Genomic DNA, 25,313 nt, shown 5'->3' on the forward strand with positions numbered 1-25,313 from the left:
GGTTCAATTTGTCTTGGAAAGGTCCTGAAGGTCGTAATAAAACCAATAGTATTTTATATAGGTCTAGAGAGACCACCCTTTATCTTAGAAACGTTGCATGGAATACATTTTCAAAACTTTACACAAACAAAAGTCTACTAGTATGTATACATCTGTGAGATGTCGAAAACTTTGTATACAAAGTTCATGAACGGCGCCTCAGGATAAAATCCGGCGCTTCACTTAGACTCCCTTGAAAGCTACACTATCTTACTTCCTTTTGTCATACCGACAGACCCCGGTTCTTACCTTGCACCGACGATGACTTGATCGCGCGCCACATCGAACAGCAGCCGGGAAAATGACGTAACGTTGGCATCCGTGAAGCGGTCGGACGTTGGCAGCAGATCTGCAAAGAAACGAGAGAAGAAAGTGACTTTCAGTTAGAAGGATTCGGCATCTACATTTGGTACATTTGGTCGATCGGTCGGTTCGGGGCCACAAACGGACGCGATCGGTTCGATTTGATGTATGAAAGTAAATGGAGTTCGATTAAGTCATCAACGAGCGAGAGTGCGGTTCCGCGACGGCCATGGTTATGGCAGTGGTGCCAGATCTGTGGGATTGTCTGAAGATCATCAGAATTGAGTAGAATTTTCGGACCGACGAGTCCGTAGATCAAGGTTGTTCAACGGACTTCAAGTTCCAAGAACTCTTCGTATTAACTAATGAAATAATTGGCACCACTGCACCCACGCCAATAGCAGTTAACATTGTGCTGTTGAGGTTCTGTTTTTTGCCACTTTGTACCCGCGCGACCCATTCAAATGGTAAAAGGTAGATCACTTTCGGACTCGTTTGGAGATTGGATAGCAGCGGACAGAGATAGAGAGAGAGAGAACTAATAACCGCCAATTGATTTACGATGCGACGCAGTCGTTGCGAATCCGGCGGAATGGAGTTAGGTACCAAAACAAGGCACCCGAGTCTCTCAAGCCCGGTTGGTCCAGCCGGTAGTTAATGTGTAATATGTGGACCGGCGCGTAATGATTTGCAATGTAAATTTTTGTCACCCGGGTTGAGCTGGGCAGAGAGCAGGTTGATGGGCTTTGCGCGCGCGAAAAAAGGTTTGGCGTCTGTGTTGCTGCTGACGGTGTAGTTGTACGTTTGAGTCGAGGACGTCTTCGTAGTCGTAGTCGTTGGCCGTGTTCGTCGTCTTGGAGTCGCCGTTTATAGGTTTATTTGCGTAATAAATTAAGACGAACATTTTTTCACGCCTTCTTGCCATATGTCGGGGGTGCTTGTCTTTCGATGCTAGCACGCGTCATGTATGGCTCAATTCTTGAGGCACAGTTGATGAGATGATTGGTGAGGGGAAAACTTCAGGAAAAGGAAATGGAGTTCACCTGTGACTTCAAGCAACTATATCTTGTCCGGCAATGGAAGCGAAAGCTCAGGTGGGATTCTATATTCTGAAGCATGTTTGAAACACTTCTTCCGGTAAAAGCTAGTGCTTGAGATATATCGCCATAGCACTGTATTTGACACTAGAATACATACAGCATTTATGGTCTCCGTAAGCCTATGATCATTTTTAGTGTAATCGATTTCCAAGTTTTTAAGCAAACTCGCTCACTATATTTATCTTTTCTACATAGAGTAAAGTGGGGCAAAAGTTCGAGTGGGGCAAGAGTTTTTTTGAAGTTTTTGAGCTCAATTCAAATTATTTCTTTTGGGTGTCAAGGTTGTTCGAAGCCTTTTTGAAAAAGAGTCTTTCACTCCAAAAATTATGAAAATTGATCAAAATTTCGAAAAGTTATGACAAAATGTTTGTTTTTGATCAAAAAATTGTAATATGCGATGGTCCTTCCAACGCATGAAATGGAATTGTAATGAAATCGAATTCGATATTTTATTTTGGGGAGTAACTAGGTATATTTTGAAGATGCTTTAGCATGTATAACTTTTTGCAAAAAAGAATTGGAAATCATATTTTACACATAGTGGGGCAAAAGTTCGAATTGTGGGGCAAAAGTTCGAGTCATGTGGCAAATTTAGGTAAAAACCTAAAATTCTGAAAAATGTACATATTATCTCTAAAAATGATAGAATTAGTGAGAAAATTCGATCAAAGTTGAAAAAAAAATGTTGTTTTATCTGAATTTGGTGGAAAACTACTAATTTTTGGTGGAGTAAATTTAACCCTGATTTTGGTAAATTCCAGGTTGAGCTTTAAAGTGTATTCCAGTTCCAACATCAAATATTAATTGGTTTCATGCATTCCTATTACCAAAGTGTCAAAATAGTGTGCAAAGGCTAACGAAATTCCATAAACACTTGATTCGAACTTTTGCCCCAGTGGTGGGGCAAGAGTTCGAATAAGACACACACATAAAAAAGAATTGTAACTTAAAATTGAAAGAACATTTGGCGTAACTTTGCTCAGCAAAGTTTTAGCTCATGGATGGTAGAATCACCAGACGGTATTAAATTATTTATATCTGCTTTGGTTTTCTGAAAAATATTGAAATTTCAACTAGGGTCGAACTTTTGCCCCACCTTACTCTATATAAAAATGAGTTTGAAGTCCCTTTGAGGCAACAAAACTCACGAACGGCTAAACCGATCAGGATGACTCTTGCATGGTTAGATTTGTATTCATGGTGACTGTGTTTATATGTTGAAAAAGTTACAAAAATCAACTAAAAAAAAGCAATTGTAGAATTAATTAAATTGTTATGAGCGGGGAAGAAATTCAAAACGATCGCAATAAAACCAATCTAGAGTGCGGTGCCAAAATGACCCTACAACAGTTCTCAAACAATCACAAACAAAATGACAGTACAACGTCTGCCGGGACAGCTAGTTCTTTATAAACATTGCTCCGACTGAGCTAAACTTTCTACTGTATCTTGGTCACAAATTATATTTTACATAGGGACAAAAATCAAAGCCATTTTTTTTATTAAACATGCATGTATCTGACATTTTTTGCATACATTCACGGATTGTGTCACTTGAACTTTCCAATAATACAACTTTCATCAATCTGATGCAAAAACTGCTTTCAAGTGATAGGAAGATATTTTATTAATCTTTCAATTTTAGTTTAAGAGCTTAAATTCCAAATTTTTGCAACATTAAAAAAAATGAGGAGTGTATCTGGTGCGATGGTTAAAGCACGTGGCTATCAAGCCGTGGACCTGGGATCGAATCCCACTCCCGACAAACTCACAATATGTGAGTTCTTCCTTCGGAAGGGAAGTAAAGCGTGGGTCCAGAGATGAACTAGCCTAGGGCAAAAAATCTCGTTAATACAGATAAAAAAAAATAAAAAATAAAATTCCGAACTAAACACGTGAATGAATACGCATGGAAAATTAAGATTCGGTTAGTCTTTTGGTAACTCCAAAATTTTATTGTATGAACATAGAGAAGAGTGAGGGAAAATGGTGCTTTCAAATTTAAAAAAATCGGCGAAATCGACATTCCAATTAGTTATATTATATTTTTGCTTAAAATATATGCCCTCAACTGAAAAAGTGCACGTTCAATTATGTATTACAATTTCTGATAAAATTAAGTAATATTCAAATTATACATTATGAAGAAAAAAAAAATTAGCAATTTTATGAGCGTCTTTAAATCTGAAATTTAATTGATAAATAAATTCTAGTTTTGAGCTGTGCGAAAAAGTCGTCTGCTGCAGAAATTTTTTCATTACGGTGAGAACATGCGGCATATTGGTGGGGCTCAGTTAAAATGTCGTGAAGGTTTTCGTGTTTATTTTCTAAAAAAAAGTATTTTTAGAAATTTATTGATTGCACTTTTCAACCAGAAACAACCCAAGTAGCACCTGCAACTAAAATGGAAATGATCATCGTTGCAAACATGTTGCAACTGAGTTTTCATGAAACAAACAAAATTAAAACGTATTAAAATCCTGTTGTTAATGCCAAACTGAGGTGTAACAGTTTTATAACAACTAGCAAAATGAAAACAAACGTCACCATTAGTTGAAACTTGCAAAAACCAATTTGTAACTGAAGTATAATCTGATTGTTTCAACGAATCTTAGCTACGACCGTTTACAAATTAAATCAACCAAACATGTTGCACCTGGAACTTATTTAGAACATAACGAACTATTTTGACAGCAGAGTTAGAAGTTCCAAAATGTGCGGCAAAAGGTTTTTGTGATCATGAAAAATATAACATGCACTATAAAAACCAAAATGTTCCAAAAATAACGAAATCATGTACAAATAAAATGTAACTTTTTCTTCATAAATATTTCATATAACATATTCCAAATTTTATAAAATTAAAGTGGTAAAATAGAAAAAAATATGATTGGAAGTATAATATTAAGTATTGACCCAATAAAAAAAAAATCTGCCTCATTTTCTCAGTACTGAACGACTGGTACCTACCACTGGGAAGATTTGAATATATGGGTTTGAGAAATCTAACGTAACGTACAAAAATATTAGGAGTTTCCTACGAAAAATTTTACAATGGGTTTACATTTTTTTTTACAAAAAAACTTGAAATTTTCGGTACGTAATAAATGGACAGCCTTATGACGATGTAAATGGGAAGTTCACGTCCAAGTGTCTGCTTTTTTTGGTTATTTATGTCCTACACGGAAAATTCAAACTACCTTATTTTGGGTCGATTTTACCCTAAAATGAGTATATCAAATTGATTAGTTACAAAAAAATAGGTTGTTTTTCCTCTGTCCCTCACAGATGTTCTCGTAAAAAAACAGTAAATGTCATGTTAGTTTAATTTTTCAAAAAATTTTTCATTCGATTTTTTAAAATTACAGGGGATAGACAAAATGATCGGGACAGGTAAAATTTTCACTTCTCAAAAAATATTCAAATAGCTGTAACTTTTCGAAAAGTGCATCAAATATTCTCATTTTTTTACTGTAAGTGGATCAACTAGTTGTATATCAGTGGACAAAGTTTGAAAAGGATCGGGCTATTCTGCACGAAGTTATAAAGATTCTAGAAAAAGGTATATTTATCCGATAGCCAACTTTGAGCTGTTATATCTTCGGATTCAATGAATCGAATGCAATGAAATTTTGACCATTTACGACTTATATAATGAGCTCTGAAAAACGTTTGACTCAACTTGAAATTATTCACAAGAGAAAAAGTTATAGCGATTTCATTTATTTTATGATTTTTTAGTAAATCGGTCTATTTTCAATATGCATCCCATTACTTTTTCAATGAATTGCCGGCTATGTTGTTGCTTCCTTTCAAAACATATTTATATTCAAGACAATTAGAGGGAATATAAATGAACTATAATTAGCATCTTGAATTTTGAAACGATTTTGAAATTTAAGAAAATTTGGTGTTTTATTAGAAAAATAATCTAATCGTTATAATTTTCTTCCGTGTTAAGAATTTCAAGTTAAGTCAAAAGTTTTTCAAAGCTCATTATATGAGTCATATATGGTCAGAATTTCATTGCATTCAGTTCATTGAATCCGGAGATATAACAGCTCAAAGTTGGCTATCGGATAAATAAACCTTTTTCTAGAATCTTTATAACTTCGTGCAGAAGAGCCCGATCTTTTCCAAATTTTGTCCACTGATATACAACTAGTTGATCCACTTACAGTAAAAATTTGAGAATATTTGATGCACTTTTCGAAAAGTTACAGCTATTTGAATATTTTTTGAGAAGGGAAAATTTTGCCTGTCCCGATCATTTTGTCTATCCCCTGTATTTTTCTGTATAGACTGTTTCAGAAATTATAAGCACACTTAGCGAGAAAATAATGATTTTCTCAACAAAAAACTATGTTCATATTTTTGTATTTTTTTGTATTAATTCAAGTATATTCTTCGATGTCTGCAACGAGTCTGCACAGTTAATCGAGTTTTTATATTTATAATGTTCATAACCAAAAATCAAGTTTTAAACTCTTTGCACAAACCATTTTTATATATTTAAGCTGAACTTAAGCACTGCAAACTATTTTTTCTTTTTTTATCACTTCAAATACATATTTCTTAAGATACTTGATTGGAGTTTTTTTTTTAAATTAAATTTTCCCGTACTTATGTTCACTACAAAATTTTGGAAAACTTGAAAATTCAGTTTTATTTTTATTTTTTTGAGGAATGAGTCCACAGGTTTTGGAAATTTCAAACATGTTCTTATGACAAGAAACTATTTCACACACAATGGAGCTTAGGCATTGCTTCTACTTATACTTTAATTGATTCGTAGTTTAACACATGATTTATTTATAATTTTGCAACTTGTTTCGACTATTGTAAAAGGGATTTGAAAAAAAAAACTGATTTTTGAATTTGAAAGGAGTTTTCAGATCCAAAAGCCTATATTTGAAATTTAACTCTCTTATACCAAACCCCGCCTTCGAACGTGGTATTGTTTAAGCATTTTTGTATTTTTCTTGGCTGGGCAGTCAAAACTTTTATATCTTTAGCTGATAATTAGGAAAATATCTCAAAATAGTTTTCGGTGTATTTTTAAGCGCATTGACATTTAAAAAAAAATTGTAAAATTTATGTTTTGGCTACCTTTCAGATGTCATTGTTTCTTTTGTATTTAATCGCAACAATTAACATATTTTGAATTTTTATTCAATCATTCTATTTAAGTAAAGGAGTCTAAGGGAGTTAAATGCACACTCAAATAATTTTCTTAAAAATTACACGGAAAATAAAATTTTTCATGAAAAAAAAAATAAAAATAAAAGTATGTTAACAATAAACTTAAAATCTCAAAATGTTTTCATCTTAAAAAATCGGAATGCCAAATAGGCTTCCAGAAAAAATATAAAAGTGTAGGGATGTTCATAAACAAAAATCAGAAAAATCAAAAACCAAAATTCATAAATACGAGAATTAATAAGAATCATGTTCTAAACATGTATTAATCGATTTTAGATGGCGAAAAATGATATTTAGGTCAAAATAAAAAAAAAATGATTGTCTGAAAGCTAGGGTAAGAAATCATACTTTCAACTAGTCAAATTGAAAGCTTAAACTGAACCAATTCGAAATTAATTAAAATGACATACTTTTTGGGCAAATATTGTTCCGAAAAAATATGGTAGACGGCTTTCCGTAATAGCACCTGGTAGCATTGACTTTAAAAAGTATTGAATAAAGCGTTTTCTTCAGTGAAAATAAGCAATTGGAAAATTACTGTGATTTCACCCATTTTCCCCCACAGGAAGCACATTTTTGGTGCACTCATATAGCTCACGCATTGTAGCAAACACAACAAGTGAATACGTCAAATGGAAGACTTCTAATCGCAGAATCGACCACCCGAATATAATTCTGCATTATTTGTAATAATAATACTAAATTTACGCAATTCGTACTGGGAGTATGTTATCCTGAATTGAACCATTTGTAATCTAGATTTGAAATAGTAAACGGAGACGAGCTTCCAGTGTTGGCCGACAGACTGCGCTAGTGGTTGCTTTGTTTACTTTTGGGGGAAGCAAAATTCCAAATTTAGTTTTCAAATTCCTGCAGAATAACAAACATTCTTAGTTGAGGATGCACTGCCTAATGAAAAATAGTAATGAGAAATTTGATGTGTTTATGTGTTTTGAGTTTTGATTGTTTAGCATAAAATTGGCTGTTGTGTAAATTTCTCGAGCTGCTGCAGCCAGTAGTTCAAATCTAGATTGAAATTGATTCAAACTATAATTACGATGGTTCAAATCAAAACTGAAATCATTGTATAGAAATATTCAAACTTTTCAAGGACATTGAAAGCAAATTCAAACTTTTCACCATTTTACAATAAGTTAATACCCGTTGCTCATGCACATGAACATGAGATTTTACCCTAGCAAATTATTTCCATGTGGGAGAAAAATCGGTAAAATTTTCCACTGCTTCAGAAAGCCGCAATTTGGTTCAATTCGTGATCACCTTCCCTATGGGAATTATCGTTCATGACTGTATTTTTTTAATTTTTACCTAGCGTATTTTTTACCCCAAATTTTTGGTTTTGATCTTAATATCATTTTTCGTCATCTAAAATCGATTTAAACATGTTTTGGAAGATGATTCTTTTTAATTTTCGATTTCGTGAAATTAAGTTTTTGATTTTTCTAATTTTTATTTTTGAACATCCCCTCACTTTTATATTTTTCCTGGAAGCCAATTTGGGGCACAAATTTTTTGAGATGGAAACATTTTGAGATTTTATGATTATTGTTGAAATATTATTATTTTAAATTTTTTTCGCAAAAAATTTGATTTTCCTTGTAATTTTGAGGAAAATAATTTTAGAGTGTATTCGATTCCCTTAAACATTAAACAAGGATAGAATAATTTGGGAAAAATTTAAAATATGTTAATTGTAGCGATTCAATACAAAATAAACAATGACTTCTAAAAGGTGACTAAAACATCGATTTTTCAACGATTTAAAAAAAATGTAAATACGCTTCAAAATACACCAAAAACCATTTTGAGATATACAGAACAGTCCTTAATATCAGCCAAAAATATAAAAAAAAATTGATTTTCCACGAAACAAAAATTACAAAAATGCTCAAACTATACCCCGTCTAAAGGCGGGATTGGGTATTAGAGGGTTAAGGTACCTACTTCTAAGGAATCTTCACCCTCTTACGAACCCAAAGCCAAATGGAACTTTTTATAGCCGATATTTGATGTTATTATATTAGAGCAGGATATGTGTGAAAATAAAGTATGTTCTTGTGTTTGTGTTGTGCTTATAGTTTCTGGAACAGTCTATAGGAAGCTAACTTCCAGTCTTTTTTTTAATTCACTGTAACTTAAATATGATCGAATGTAGAAGCGAAATTATGAATATTTTTTTTGTTGATTTTTTTTTTGTATTGAAAAAAAATATCGAAAAACTGTGGTTTTGAAAATTGATGAAAAATAAAAATTTGGGAAAAAGAATGCAAATTGTAACAAGGACAAGAGAACAATAAAAAAATGTCTTTAAAAGATCAAAACCCATGGCCGAAACGTCTGGTAGAATAATATAAATCGTTTCAACATTAAGACACATAAACGATTTGTATGTTGAAAAATCCCAAATAAATTAAAAAAAAAATAAAAAGGTAGATCTTGTAACTTTTCGAACCCTCTAAGAAGAATACCCTCTTCGAATGAGTGTATTCAGTTTCGTACCTTTTAATTCTTTCCTATGTTGCTTATCCTTTGACAGATACGCGTATTTCGACTACCACTTGTAATCTTCCTCAGTGTCAGTTATCCAAAAGGTAGATATTTCTGATATTTTTTCACCAATGATACATTCTTAACACTCCGAATACCGCGATAAAAACTTTACGCGGAATACCAAGATCAGAAAAAAAAAGTTGGAACTTTTATTTTGTGCAGCTCGTTCTCGGCCGTTTGTAGTCCGATCTTCATTTTTTTTTTCAGGAATCTTTTACCCAACTCTTCTAATTTTATATTCTGAAAAAAAAAATATGTTTATAGGGATGCTTATTTTTTCCCCCAGACTGGCGTGAGTAAGAAACGTTTTTAAAAACCCTCATAATTTCCGATTTGTATGCCAAATTTGAGTAATGACCACGAAAGTGGACTTTAAATCTGTATATTAACTGAAAAGGTAAAGTAGAAGTAGTATGATATTTGCGTAACTAACTTGAACATCCCTAGCTACAAATGAACGTGACTCGCGACCGGCAAGTACTCTAGAGCGCTTCATAGGGGAAAGAGGAGCATAACGCCCCTGCTAAGCATACAGGGGATGGCCAAAATGTTTGGGATAGGCAACTTTTTTTCTCTCACAAAAAAGTTCAATGCTGTAACTTTTCATAGAGTGCATCAAATAATCTCAAATTTTGACTGTTTGTCAACCTATTATATGTGCATCATTGGTACAAATTTGAGCTTGATTGGTTAATCTTTCGCGAAGTTATAACCGTTCTGGTAAAACACTTTTTTTTTAGATTTCTAATTTATGAGCTGTCATATCTCGGAGACCAGTGAACCGAATTGAATGAAATTTTTACCGTTTATCAACAATATATTGATGCTCGAAAATCATTTGAAACATGGGTACTTTTTAAACGTTGAAAAAGTTATAATGGACTGACACTTTTTGGATCTTTTTCGATAAAATGCATTTTTTTACATCAATATCATAAAATTTTGTTTTTGATATCCAAACATATATATTGTTATATATATATATATATATATATATATATATATATATATATATTGTTGATAATCGCTGATAATATATACATATTGATAATCGCTCAAAATTTCATTCAATTCGGTTCACTGGTCTCCAAGATATGGCAGTTCAAAAATTGATAGTCTTAAAAATAGTGTTTTACCAGATCAATAATAACTTCGCGAAAGATTAACCAATCAAGCTCAAATTTGTATCACTGCTGCATATATAATAGGTTACTAAACAGTCAAAATTGGAGAATATTCGATGCTTTCTATGAAAAGTTACACCATGTTGAACTTTTCTGTGAGAGAAAAAAAAGTTGCCTATCCCAAACATTTTGGCCATCCCTTGTATGTGGTCATAAACCTCAAATGATGCTTATTTTAAGGATGTATTCTGCCTTTGAGAGAAGTTTACTCTGTTTCCTAAGAGACTCCAACTTTTGGCCCGCGTGCCCACAAAAATTCCCATTCAAATAAACAATTCAAAATAATGTTACTTTTTAGGTGCTAGAAAACTGCAGAAGGTGAAACGCCTTTTTGGGTGAGGCGAAACGCCCGCTGGCATTTCCCGCTTTGACTTGTTGTGAAATACCAAGGGGCTCCATCGAAATCTTCCCAGCAGTAAATGAAGGAGAAGGAGGCGCGTGGTAGTTTAATGGGTTGATGCCATAGAACCAGCGCGCAATGTCCTAATTTCTGTGCCCTGCAAATTAGGGAATCTTTCAAAATGTGGAAAATCGTCGTTTTTCACGCTTTTCTTTCCACAATAGCAGCCATTTTTGGGCTTATTCTGCTCAGTTTTAGTTCTAGATTGCTTGCATCTAACGAAAACCTCCACAATATGATGCGATCTCGTGAAGGCGTTTTGTCCCCGGGGGCGTTATGTCCGCAGTTCCCCTAAGCATCTTAGAAGGTTGCAGTCTTCAACAAAGTGCTTTACATAGATTGGTACTAGGAGAAAGAGGGGCATAACGCCTCGGCTAAGCATATGTAGTCATAAACCTCAAATGACGCTTATTTTAGGGTCCTATTCTGCTTTGGAGAGCAGCTTACTCCCTTGCCTAAGACACTTCAAATTTTGGCCCGGTTGAAACCAAAATTTCATATTCAAATAACCAATTCAAAAAAGTGTTACCTATTGGGTGCCGAATGTAGGAGGCAAAACGCCTCTTGAGGTGCGGCAAAACGCCCGCTGGCATTTTCCGCTTTGACTTATAATGAAATACCAGGAGGCTCCATCGAACTGTTCCCAGCAGCAAAGGGGTAGGAGGCGCTTGATTTTTTAATGGGTTGATTCCATATAGCCAGCGCACAATTGCTTAAATTCTGTGGGCTTCAAATTAGATAATCTTGCCAAATGTGGAAAATCGTCGTTTTTCACGCTTTTCTTTCGACAATATAAGCCGTTCTTGGGCTTAACTTGCTCACACACTTCGAAAAATCCATGTAATTTTGTGTCATTTAACGCCGACATATGACAGCGAGCAAAACGACACAAAATTATGTATGATCTTATTTTTACACGATGCTGATTCCAGCGGTCTTGTAATTTTACAGCAAGTGTCTCCCGTATACTAACCTAACCTCAATCCCTACTTTTTCCAGAGCTCTTTTCTGCAGGTTTTTCTTTCGATATAAATACAACAAAGACTAGAAACATCATTTGAACACACTTTATTGGGGGTTTAACTTGGTTTAAATCGATTCGGATACAAACGAGTTAATAAAAAAAAAACTGTTTACACTAGAACAATCTATCCGGACAGCCTCCTCCTCCGTATAGGCACATCGCATCACACTTTTATTCCTTTAACAACAGCATCCAAGAGAATCGTATCGTTCCGTAATCCGTATGTTGTCGTCCTGCTCTCGTTTATCCAGAATTAATCACTAACTCACTGCACAATTTGATTATTAAACTTTTTGATTACATGCTTGAAAAAGATTGAACCACCAACCGCCGGCGTTTGACGTTTCATCGTCAACAAACATTGCTCGGTTGGATTGCGTTTTTAGTCATGTAAAATTTTGGCACATAGACCTGAAAAGTAAGTCTTATACTTGATTATTACTAGCAAACGCTTAAAAGCATATCCAACTTGTCTAAAAAATACTCGACAATGATTTTCTATGCGATCACGTCTGCAATGACTCAAAAATATGTCATATTTTTTTACGTCACGAATTATTATGTCCATTTCTCCAATTGTGTCACTATCAAAATTGAGATTTTTTTAGCTAAACTGCAGTTTTAGTTCTAGTTTGCTCGCATCTAATGAAAACCTCCGCAATATGGTGGAATTGCAGTGTCCTCCTGATTCATCCCACCGTAAGCAAGCAGGCTGACGGGCAACATCCAGCAGTGGGCCACTGCTGCATGATGTCCCTGACCAAGATGCCCGTATAAGGATGCGTACCAACTCTGCAGGCTCCGGTTCTGCTGTGTACTATACAATATTCATGTTACCAATCCATTGATGCTGTCTGTACCTACTGACTGGAGCATGTTGGTTCAAGCTGACCGTCGTCGTCGTCATCGTCCGGCACCTGAGAAGTCATTATTGCTGGACTGAGATCGAAAGGCTATAGTCCGTCAGAAAAAAAAGAAAGACGATGGCGACGAGATCGGTTTGCTCAAGTGTTGCGATGACGGCACAGTCAGTGGCTGGCGCTAGTTCAGCCTACTGGCCGATAGCCCGATCAATGATGAATACGAATTTGGATCGACTTAGTTTAGTGTTGCATGTGAAAGACATCAACGATGAGCGAAAATGAGACGAGGAACCCATCCTACCAACAAAGCTAACATTTTGAACCTTCTTATCGGGACAGATCTTGCATCTCAGCTCAATTCTATTTTTTTAAATCTGTATTAACGAGACTTCTAGCCCTTGGCTAGTTCATCTCGGGACCCCACGCTTTACTTCCCTTCCGAAGGAAGAACTCACATTTTGTCGAATTTGTCGGGAGTGGGATTCGATCCCAGGTCCTCGGCAAACCATCACACCAGGTCCGCTCCACTCAATTCTATTTGAGCACTATCACTATCAGAGCTTTTTCTGTGAACGATCATTTTGCATGTGTATGTTGTATGGCGGCAGGTATTCCCAAGGAAGTCGAGGAAGTTTCCATTACGAAAAATTCCCGGGTCAACGTGGAATGGAACCCGTCACTCTCAACATGGTCTTGCTGAATACCTATGCGGTTACTGTTCCGGTTGTATGGATCTTCAAACATGTTTTGCATTTTGTTATTTAGCTTTACTCGGGAAATAAGACAAAAATCCTCCCGCCCGCCCGGGGAGGGCAACAGACTGCGAATGGTTTCGATTCCGTAGCTCGTAGCCTCAGCAGCAACAGCAGCAGCAGAGCAAGTGGCCACGGATAAAGACAAAATAAGTTAATTAATGCTTTTGCAAAACGCCACGATCGACGACGCCGCCCGGCCGGGATTGATTTTGCCGTCTCTGCTGCAGCAGCAGCCAAGCTGTTTATTTGCACACGGTTCTGCTGATCGATGCCGCCACTACTGCTGCCGTTGTTACTGTTGTTGTGTGTAGGTATGTTTATGGTAATAATTATTACCGCATTGCAGTTGTAAATTACACTGTTTGTGAGATTCAGGGACTGCCTGGTGGCAGCAGAAGCTGTGGTGGCCGGCCACCCGAAGGTCAGCAGAAGCGCCAGGCGTCTGTGCGCACTGGACTGGGGCTGTTTACGTAGAGAGTGGTTGGAATTACTATTATGAAGCGGAGCTTGATTGCCGGCGTGGGATGTTGGGATCTGATTGGGTGGAAGGAATTCTAGGTAGTTCTCGAACTAAGGCGAACCTGTGTCATTGTAATCCTACCTCCTACAACCGACGCAATAGACGAAGTGGTATGGGATACATTGGGCGAGCGAATGCATCATCACTCAATCGACCATTTGTATTGGAATGCCCGTGACCAAGAAGTTCAAGTTTTTTATGACGGGAATTTTCCCCTACGCTGCTTACAATAGCAATAGAATCCCATTGATCGCCACGGTTGCGCGATATCATAAATTCAGCACACCGCTCCCGATTGGGCCCGGTTGTGCGATTCTACTATAGTCCCATTATGTAAGATGTTATCAATTTATTTAAATTGTGAACAACTCGCTTGCTCCCCCATTTGGGATTGCATGCAGTATGGCTTTGAAGAGTGCCAACAAGACCAGTAAGTACCTAACTGCATTTTATTATGATATGCATATTGTTAGGCCATTTTCTATATGGTTCATTGTTTCCCGGAGTAACACAAACCAAATCACTTCCATCGATGAAAATATGCTCCTGCTCGTTCTGTTGTTGCTACTGCTGAGTTGATGCACAGTAAAAAAAATATAAAAACTATAAATACGGCAATGTATTTTCCGCCAATCACAGATGATGTTCAAAATTGATTATAACCGTGTTTGATTTTCATCAAATACATTTCAAGATTCTGGATTTGATTTTAGGAACTGATTCATATGTAGTTCAAAAAGTTATAATCAGGACAATTTCTAAATATTTTTTATACAATTCAGTACCATAATTTCTATTTTATATAACTCATTTCGATATTATAGTGACCTACTTTTCCGCATTGGTTCATTAAGCAACTGAAATGACTTGCATAATGAAAAATAGTTGCATAATGATCATTATGCAACTCATTTGAGTTGCATTATGAACATTATGCAACCCAAATGAGTTGCATTATGAAAAAAACCATTGCATAAAATGTTGTATCCAACTCGTTGCAAAACTCGATTTTTTCAACACTGTTCGGCAAGCATCGTTGGATAAATGCACGACTTGTACTGAAAAATCATCTTTTTGCAACTCGATACATAAATAACTATTTTTCAATTTCTTCTCTACTGGTTTTTAAGTTTTTAAGTGATTGACAAAAAAACTACTGAAAAATGAGTGGACTATTGTTATTAATCCAAAAGGAAACCTGTTCTATTTTGTCGAATAACTTACAAACAAGTTGAGATATCGCAATTCTAAGCACATTGTTGGCCCTCAATGGCCCTTAAACCATTGGTTTTTATCAAAATCGGGTAATCGTTCATGCGGAGTTTCTTAAGAGATTTCTCAAGAGAATATTCTTGGAATTAGAACACGGGTTCCTTCAGGATTTTTTCAGGTATTTTTCCAAAAAATCTTCTTGGAATTTCTTCAAAGATTAATTCTGAAAATCTTTGATGTATTGCTTCTGAAATTTCTGAAGTAAAATATCTTCCAGCTATTTTGCTTTGGGGTTTTTCTAGGAGTTTATTTAAAAAATTTTCGAGAGATTCTTGTTGGAATTGCTCTAGAGCAGTGATAACTTGACAATTGCCTACGTGATTTTATGATTATTATTATTCCCATACAAAATTTAGGAAACAAATGTTATTTATTTATTTTAAACCATAAATTTAGAAAAGGGAAAAGCCCCTTTGAGTGATTTCGAAAACCATGCGTGAAATCGTTCTCAAAAAGGCACAAAACCTCTTCATGGTTTCGAAAAACATTATAAACAATTTTTTAAAACTAAGTAAAGGCTCTTCCAGAAATAATCCATAGCTGACCCGTAATCTTGAAAAGAATTCGTCAAGCGGTGGCCATGATCCGTTTAAACAAATGCTTATTTTATACACCCGATTCTTTTTTGCAAGGGTCTGGTTTTTGCTATAACTCAGTCATTTTTTAACCGATTCTCATGAAATTTTGTACACGGATAGTACTAATCGTGCCTACATGTGTACAAAATTTCATAAGAATCAGTTAAAAATTGACTGAGTTATAGCAAAAACCAGATCCGTGTAAAAAAAGGAATCGGGTGTAATTATTTGCTTAATGCAAGTGATGTCTAATTTTAATATTGGAAATTATTCTTATTTGCAATTCACCTATATGGTTATTTCCAAAGTTTTTACGCCTTCGTATGTGTTAAAATTAGTGTGATATTCGATGTATTTCTTAAGAACATCTCTTATGAGATTTTTTATGTTTTCCCACTCACGAATATAAAAAAAAAATACGATATCAATATTCCACGGTTCTGTATCCCCATAGGTATAACAGCTTCTTTATGGTTTGGGTTTTTTTCAGTTTTGGGTATTAAAGGATCACCTCTTTAATTATTTCGATATTTTTACGCCCACACAAGAAAAACAATTCCTTTAGAAACCATCGAAGAAAATGCTTCTGAGAGCCTTTCACGGATTCCTTTTGAAAGTGGACGTTCGCATAAACTGTAAAAGTTAATAGTGTCATCCAGAATATCCTGCAGGAGTTCCTCCAGATATTCTTGCATTGTTTCTTTGAATGATTTAGGCAGGAATTCCTCCAGAGATTCCCGCAGAATTTCTTCCAGATATTCCTCCATGTAATTTCTCCAGAATTTTCACCGGCTCTAAATCTAACAATTCCTCCACGGGTTATTTAAGGAATTTGTTCTCCAAGTATTCATACAGGAACTCTTTCAGAAACACGTCCACAAATAACATAAGAAAATTTTTCAAGAATTTCATTAGAGCATTTTTGCAAAAAAAAAAATCCTTGAAAACCCTCATTATACTTTTCTAGGATTCCACCAAGGGTTTCCTAGGAGTTTCACCAGGTATATCTCCAGGAAGTTCTTGACAAATTTCTCCCAGGATTTTTTCGGATGATTCTCTAGAGAATCATTCAAGAGTATTTCTCGAGAAATAATTTCTTGAGAAATTTCTTCAGGGATCCTTGCAGAAATTACTACGAACTTTTTTGACAATTGCTCCTGCGGCTCCGTCCTTGGATTCTTTTTATTGTTTTTTTTTTTTTGAACTTCTGCAGGAATTGTTTCATTACAAGCATTTTTTCAAAGGTTGTTTCAGAAATTGTACAAAAAAATCACTGGAAGAATTATTGGAAGAATTTCTGATGGAACTTCAACAAACAAATCCCTTAAGGGTGGTCAACAGGAACTGATACCTTTGGAGAGACATATGAGAAATTATTCAAAGTTTTCTGGAGGAATTTCTATTAAAAACTCCTGAAATCCGTAGAAGAGTTTCCTAAGTTGTCTGCAGAAATTGTAGACAAAGGTACTGGTGGAATTCTTGAGGAAATCCCTCAAAAAAATTCTGATACATCTTTGGAGCGTTTTCTGATGGAACCCGTGGGAGAGGTATCTCTGCAAGAATCGGTAAAAAAAATGTCAAATACAATTTCTGAAGGAATTAAAACAAAAAAAAAACACAAAAGTACTATCTTAAAGGTAAATTTCTTAAGGAAATCCTGCGGAAACAAAAATAAATCCTGTAGGTATTCTTAAAGGACCACTGAAGAAATTTAAGAAAAAAAAATGTTTCAGTAATTTTTGAAAGAATACCTGGAACAACTAGACAAATAATTTCCTGGTATTTTTTTGTGTATAAAATTCGAATTACAAACTTCTTACATTTACGTTTTTACCACTAATTCCTTTATCTCTGTATCTCAGCTTACATTCAAATTTGATCCGAATTCTGAGATTCATAAAATTTCTTTAAAAATGCCAATGAATAGATTCTGAAATTGTTTCTGCAGAAATTTCTGAGAGAATCTTTGGAGAATTTCCCCGAAGCATCACGGGGAAAAATAAAGAACCCCTTGACGAAAGGTCTGAATAAATCCCTGGAGAAATACTCGAAGAAACTTCTGAACCAAACCACTAGAGGAAAGTCTACAAGAATTTCTTGAGAATTTTCTAGAGGAATTTAAAAATAAAGTCTAACAGAATCCCTGAATATATGGATTAATACATGGAGTATTGTGCCATATATTGGCACAAATTTCCCAAATGGAGGAGTACGTACCTCTAGAGCCGCCCTACTGAATACATGGAGTAGCGTCTGAAGATATTCCAACAATAATTTCTGCAATAGTTCATGAAAAAAAAAATCTGAAATACTGAAAACAAACCCCTACAAAAATTTTTGAAAGATTCGTTTAAAGGATCTTCGAATCTCTGAAGAAGATCCAAAGAAATTCCTGGAGGAATTCCTGAAGGGATCCCTAGATTTTTGAAGAAATAAATGGACAGCCAAGCATTTAAAAGGGATACCTGAAAAAATCTTTGAAGAAATTCTTGCTGAAATAGTTCTAGTAAAACCTACGAGTATCTTCCTTCTATAAAACTATAAACGGTATTATTTTATAAATCCTGAAAGAATTCCTGATGGAATTTCTGATAATGTCCCTGGAGGTAATCGTGGAGAGAATTCTAAAGAAGTACATGGGAATGAATATTTTCTAAAATAATTCTCGGAGGAATCTTTAAAAGAGCTATTGCTGAACTCATACAAGGAACTCTTGCAAGATTGGCCATTTTGCTATAATTTCAGAAAAAAAAATCGTACAATAATCCTTTATTGAGGGATTTTCGCGGAATACTTTTTATTTAGGCACAATACGGAAGACCTTTTCATGAGGGCGTACCAGTATAGGGGGGCTGACATTTGGCAACCTTGAATAACCAGCTCTGGTTTCACTATGACCGCACTTCTCTAAGGGTTTCCCAAGCAATTGCTGCACGTGTTCTTCCAAAGATTCATTTAAAAGTGTAGTTTCGGCAGAAATTTTATTACAGTTTCTTACTAGATAGCAACCAGAAATTAAAGCAGAAATTCGTTCAGAGATGTTGGCATGAGTTCCTTAACAGTTTTGCCTTTCTCGTACACCAAGGTGTACCGAAAGGCTATATGTTCACTCCAAAAACGAAAATTTGATAGAGCCTCCGGAGGGGTCAAGTCTTATATACCAATCGACTCAGCTCGACGAATTGAGGTGATGTCTGTGTGTGTGTATGTGTGTGTGTGTATGTGTGTGTGTGTATGTGTGTGTGTGTGTATGTGTGTGTACAAAAAAAACTCACATCACTTTTTGGCAGTAAACCTCAACCGATTTTAATGACCGACGGTTCATTCGACGCGGAATCTGGTCCCATTGTTTCCTATTGAAAATGGTTCAGATCGGTCCAGCCGTTCCGGAGTTATGGCCATTTAGGTGTTCCGGACCGCTACCCCAGGAAGGGGCCAGATATGAAAACGCTACAAACCCATCCATGCGGCACACCAAACTACGGCATTTTCGATAACATGATGAATGGTAAGCAGAAAAATAGTCTCAGACCATATCTGAACCGGTAGTGTCCCGGAACCGGTTCCGGGTGTCCCGCCGGAAGTGACCAAACATAAAAGTGAACTGAACCCTTGCATGCGACATATCAAACCGCGGCTTTTTCGATAACGTGGTGAACAGTAAGCAGGAAAACATTCTCAGACCATATCGGAACCGGTAGTGTTCCGGAACCGGTTGCAAATGTCCCGCCGGAAGTGGCCAAGTATAAAAGTTAACCAAACCCATGCATGCGACATATCAAATAGTGGCTTTTTTGATATCCTGATGAACAGCAAGCAGGATAATATTCTCAGACCATATCTGAACCGGTTGTGTCCCGGAACCGGTTCCAGGTGTTCCATCGGAAGTGGCCAAATATAAAATTGAAATAAAACCATGCATGTGACATATCAAACCACAGCTTTTTCGATAACCTGATGAACAGTAAGCAGGAAAGCATTCTCAGACCATATCGGAACCGGTTCCAGATGTTCCGCCGGAGGTGGCATAGTATAAAAGTTAATTAAACCCATGCAAGGGACATATCAAATCGTGGCTTTTTTGATATCCTGATGAACAGAAAGCAGGAAAATATTTTGAGAACATATCAGAATCGGTTGTGATCCAGAACCGGTTCCGGGTGTCCCGCCGGAAATGGCCAAATATAAAAGGGAACCAAACCTATGCAAGCGACACATCAAATCGCGGATTTTAAGGCATCTTGATTTAACAAAAAAAAGTTTCCGGCCATATTGGGGACAACCGGTAGTGTTCCGCAACCGATTACGGTTGCCCCATCGGAAGTGGTCAAATGTAAAGGAGAACCAAACCCATAAATTCGACACATTTAATGACTTTTTAGGTAAGCTGATGAACGGTTAACAAAAAAAATCATAGACTATACTTTGGAAAACCAATAGTGTGCCGATACCGGTTCCAGGTGCCCCGACGGAAGTGGTCAAATGTAGAAAAAAAAAAACAAACGCATACACGCAGCACACTAAATAACGACTTCTTCGATAACGCGAAGAACGGTCAGCAAGAAAATAGTCTGAGGTCAGTAGTGTTCCGGAACCAGATTCGAGTGCCTCGCCGGAACTGGCGAAATGCACGGATGAATCAAACCCATACATGCATTACATCAATTTGTGACTTTTTAGGAGATCTGATTAATAATTTGCATGAAACTAGTCTAAGACCACATCAGGGACAATCGGTAAGTGGTAAAATGTGAACCGAAAGTTGTAAATGTGAAATTGAATCAAATCCATGCGTGTCGTACCATAAAACCACGCTTATTCGACAATAATTGCTGTCAAATTACCTGTGTAAACTTTCAATTCGTAAACTAACTCTATTTTAGTTTTGTTTAGATTGTATGATTTGTTTTTGAACACAAATCTTACAGATATTGTGGTGGTACGAATTGATAGCTTGTACATTTTACGATTGTTGGCTTCCGAGGTTCACTGCGGTTGATCACCAAACGGATCAGGTGTCGGAATGCACCAAATTAGAACTTTCGGAAGTAGCAGCTGCACGAGGAGCCGCTGCGGGTGTAAGTAACATCACAATATCGTATCATTTGTATTTACAGTCATTTTTTTTTTTAATTCAACAAATTTCGAATGAGCGGGGTACAAGTTAAAAAGTGTCTTATTAAAGAGTGATGAATACGCGGGGTTTGACAGTACATCAAATAGCAGCTTTTTTGATAACTTCTTCTTCTTTATAGCTCGACGTTCGCATTGGAACTTGGCCTGCCTCTCTTCTACTTAGTGTTCTTTAGAGCACTTCCACAGTTAATAATTGAAGGGTTTTCTTTGCCCGCCATTGCATGAATTTGTATATTGTGAGGCAAGTTCAATGATACACTACCCAACTAACAATCACTCATTTAACAGGCACCATTATGACGAATTAATTCAGCATAATGTTGAATAACATTTGAATTATTTTCACGTACAACCTATGTTCGGGTTTTGTTCACACAAATTTGGAGAAGTTATAAAGCATCATGTTGTGCACCAACTTAATTTTTTGTTGTTCAAAGCGGTTTAAGAAAGTTGTTATTAAGCTTTGGCAAAAATGACTGAAAATAAATAAAATGCAAAAATGTCGAAACTCTCACGAGAGTAATTTTTGCTCTCATGTTGAGAACACCTATTATGAAATAAGAATTACATATAAAATTTCCTAAATCCGGATTAGAACTCCAAACCTGTCGATTGCCAGCCGCATGCCTTCCTATCTGCGCCATCCTAGAGATGGTGAGATGCAGCACCCAAGGCAAAACATAATCTTCCCATGACTCAATAATGATTACTCCTGAACTTGTGTTCAGCAGTGGTGAATTAGCACAGCACGTGGTAATCAATTGAACAACGCCTTAAACTTAAACAGCTGTTCAGCCCAAAACACGTGTTTTCCATTCTGATTTCGCTGTCAGTATTTTTATCGCACGGTGAGAAAACTTGTATCGAATGCGGCCAAAAAGTGTTGGTCCTTAATGAAGATATTGTTTCCAGACGAACTAATTGCGATATGAATATGTTTTTATTTTTATTATCAAATATCGATCTTTAAAAATGTATAACAATAAGTGGTGCAGTATGGTCTTGGACATGGTGCATTCACAGCATCTGTTCAGGTAATCTACTCATGCTCAGTCGAAGTTCTGTTTAGCAATTTTTCTATTTATGCTTTTGTCATGGAATCTTGAATGCTGTTTGGTTATCTAGGTGACTGTGGGAACAATATTCAGTAAACACGACAGCACTGAAATGTCAAATGCATCGATCCAAGCGTCTCGTACAATCGAACTGCCGCGGAAGATAAAACATATAATAATCAAGGTACAAGATATCTTGTTACAAACTAATAATAAATAAATGCCCCATTTTACGTTGATTACGTTTCTTGGTACTCAATGTTAAACTCCATAATTCCATTCTGTTTTATTTTATGTGATTCGTTTTAAATTTTGGTTCTTTAATAACTTGGTTGTCTAAACAGTTTTAGCCATGATTTATCCCATAATCCGAACAAAGTTCCGAGTCAAACTATGACGGGCTGAAGGCGTTTATTTAACAAGTGAAAAGCACATTGTTCAGGAGCATATGCTTATCGATACATCAGCTTAATAAGATGCAGACAAATGTTTTGTTAAACTCTTTTGTTAAGGAATCAATGCTTGTCGAATAAATTTCTTGTTAAAGTTTTGAAAAGTGTTTTAATTTATCATTGTTGATACCGATGAGGAAAGTCGAAGATTGACTATTTTCTCAATTGAAAAATCATATAAACAGTAATGTGTAGAGCATAATTTTAGTTCAGCTATCATTACCATTATTAAGCAACAATTCAGCAAGCTTGCTTGTTTGTGACTTGCAATTGTTAGTTGGGTATGCTCAGGAAGTCGAGAAAATGTTCCCGACCGGAACGGGAATCAAACCCGCCGTTTCCGGATTGGCGATTCATAGCCTTAACCACTGGGCCAACTGGAGACCCTTTTTTGATAACACAATGATCGATTCGTAAGAACATAGCCTCAGACCATATTTTAGACAACCGGTAGTGTCCCGAAACTAGTTCTGGGTGTCTCACTGGAAGTGGTGAAATGTAAAAGTGGTTTGTACCCATGCATAAGATAAATCAAATTGTGGTTTTTTTAGGTAACCTGATGTACGTTAGCAATGATATTGCCTCAGACTATATTTGGGAGACCCGGTGGTGCTCCGGAACCTGTTCCGGAAAGTAATCAAATGTACCATGCGACACATCACATCACGGCTTTTTTAATAACCTGAGGAACGGTTAACTAGAAAATTCCACATTAGAGACTACTGGTAGGGTTGCACAACCAGCGTTTGATGCTTCGCCGGAACTACGAAAGTAAATAAAATCAATGCAAGCGATAAATATGTGTAAGAGAACAAAATCTTGACATATTAAACCCACATACAAACAGACATCTCACTATACTCACTACGTTCTTGTTTTTAACGGTCAATAAAATATAACCTAGAATGTGCAGAAAAAACTTTATCGAAGACCGCAAAGTGATCTGTGAATGTGTAAAAAGTTATATCTTAGCTTGTTAGTATGTCTTGATATTGATCAGCTCCCAATGTTAGTGAAGGTACTCAAGCAGCCAACTGGGAAATCTGATATTATTCAGCTCTGCTTTTACGCTGAACACAACGTCGGAGTATGTGCCATCAATAAGTTTTAAGTCAATTCAATGATGGCTTTGATAAAATGCTTGCTTTTCTTAAAAATATCAGGATTCAGGAACACTTTGACTTACGACAGAAAGATCGTGAGAACATATACGACGAGAAAGGCACTATCACCTCTAGGTGGATTAATTTGGTTTTTTTTTTAGAGATTATTGCAACAAATCCTCTATGGATTTGTTCAGGGCTTTTTAACAGGAATTCTTTCAGAATCCTCCTTCAGAGGTTCTCTCAGGTATTTCTTCATATGTTCTACTGGGATACCATCAAGAATTACTCTAGGAATTTCCTCGGCAACCTGAATCTCCTCCAAGAATTATTTTCCGACATTTCTCCAGAAATTGCTTCGGAAAATTCTCAAGAGATTTTTCTTTTAGTGCCTTCGGGGATTTCTTCAAAAGTTCATCCAGGTCATCCAGGAAATGCTTCAAACATTCAATTTAGGATTAAGTCAGACCTTTCTTCAGATTTTTTCAGATATTTTACCGGTAATTCTTCAGAGCTTTGTTCATTTGCACTTTTCAAGGAAGTTCTTTAAAAGTAATTCTAGAATTACCTGGTTCTCCAGCTTTTCCATGTATTCATTTAGTGATTCCTTCCAAAAATTTTTTTTTTCTTTCAGTTTTGGTTCAGCGATTCCTTGAAGAATTCCACTAGAATTTTGGTTTTCAAGTATTTTCAGAACGACTACCTCCCACGTCTTGAGAAGTTGCAAAATAAATTCTTCAAAGCATTAAATTCCTGATTTTGTCCTAATTTTGTCCTGACGTATGATATTTCTGAGAAATTCTTAAAATGAAAAAAAAATCAGGTTAAAATGAAGAAATTTTAGAAGAAATCTATGGAAGAATTGCTAAAACAATATATGAGGGAATTTTTGTATAAATCTCGAGTCCAATTTCTATAAAAATTCGAGAAGGTATTTTTGAAACAATTTTTGGAAAATTCCTGAATGAATCTCTGGAGGAATTACTAAGAAATTACTGTCGAGTGGACCTAGTGTGATGACTAAAACACGTGACTATCACGCCAAAAACCTGGGATTGAACCCCACTCCCGACAAACTCACGAAATGTAAGTTATTTCTTCGAAAGAGAAGTAGGCCATGGGTCCCGAGATGAACTAGTCCCGGGATCACAATCTCGAAAATAAAGATAAAAACTATAAGAAATACCTGGATGAATGCTAGGCGAAACTTCATTTAAAATTCTTGGGAAAAATCCAAAAGAAATAATTGAGAAACTTTATAAAAGTTGCTGGTAAAATCATTCAATAGAGCACCTGAAGCATATTTTCAAAAATAAAACCTTCCGAAGGAATCCGTAAAAACTCTTTAGAAATGTCAAGAGGAATTGCTGTAGAAATTACTTGAAAAAAGTTCTGGACAAATTACAGAATCCGTGGTAAAAATGCTAGAGGAATCATTGGAGGAAATGCTGGACGAATTTCTGGAGAAATGTATATGGAAGTATAATACTGAAACTCATGAAAGAATCTCTTGTGAATATCTGTAGGATTAGCTGGAAGAGCTCTGGTTAGAACAACTGAAAGTAAACTTAAGAATCCCTTGCTGGGTTTTATTGCCGAATCTCTGAAGTAATTCTTGGACACATTTCTGTACATATTTCCAATGAAATTCCTGGAAAGACTCACGGTGAAATCTCTGGAGGAAATTCTGGAAGGAATTACTAAAATATTATTCAACAATAATCTGACTGGAAATTTTTGTAAAGCAATCTTAGGA

General features: G+C 35.9%; 1 protein-coding gene across 1 annotated transcript in view; it reads right to left on the bottom strand.

Annotated features, from left to right (window-relative positions):
• LOC109422535 (semaphorin-5A) overlaps positions 1-25,313 on the bottom strand; it is a 789,414-nt gene that overhangs the window by 516,653 nt on the left and 247,448 nt on the right. Inside the window, exon 4 of the mRNA XM_062858058.1 lies at positions 289-388. Coding sequence (XP_062714042.1) covers positions 289-388 — 100 coding nt within the window. The remainder of the gene's footprint in view (positions 1-288; positions 389-25,313) is intronic.

This window comes from Aedes albopictus, chromosome 3 (assembly GCF_035046485.1).
Source record: "Aedes albopictus strain Foshan chromosome 3, AalbF5, whole genome shotgun sequence".
Lineage (NCBI taxonomy): Eukaryota > Metazoa > Arthropoda > Insecta > Diptera > Culicidae > Aedes > Aedes albopictus.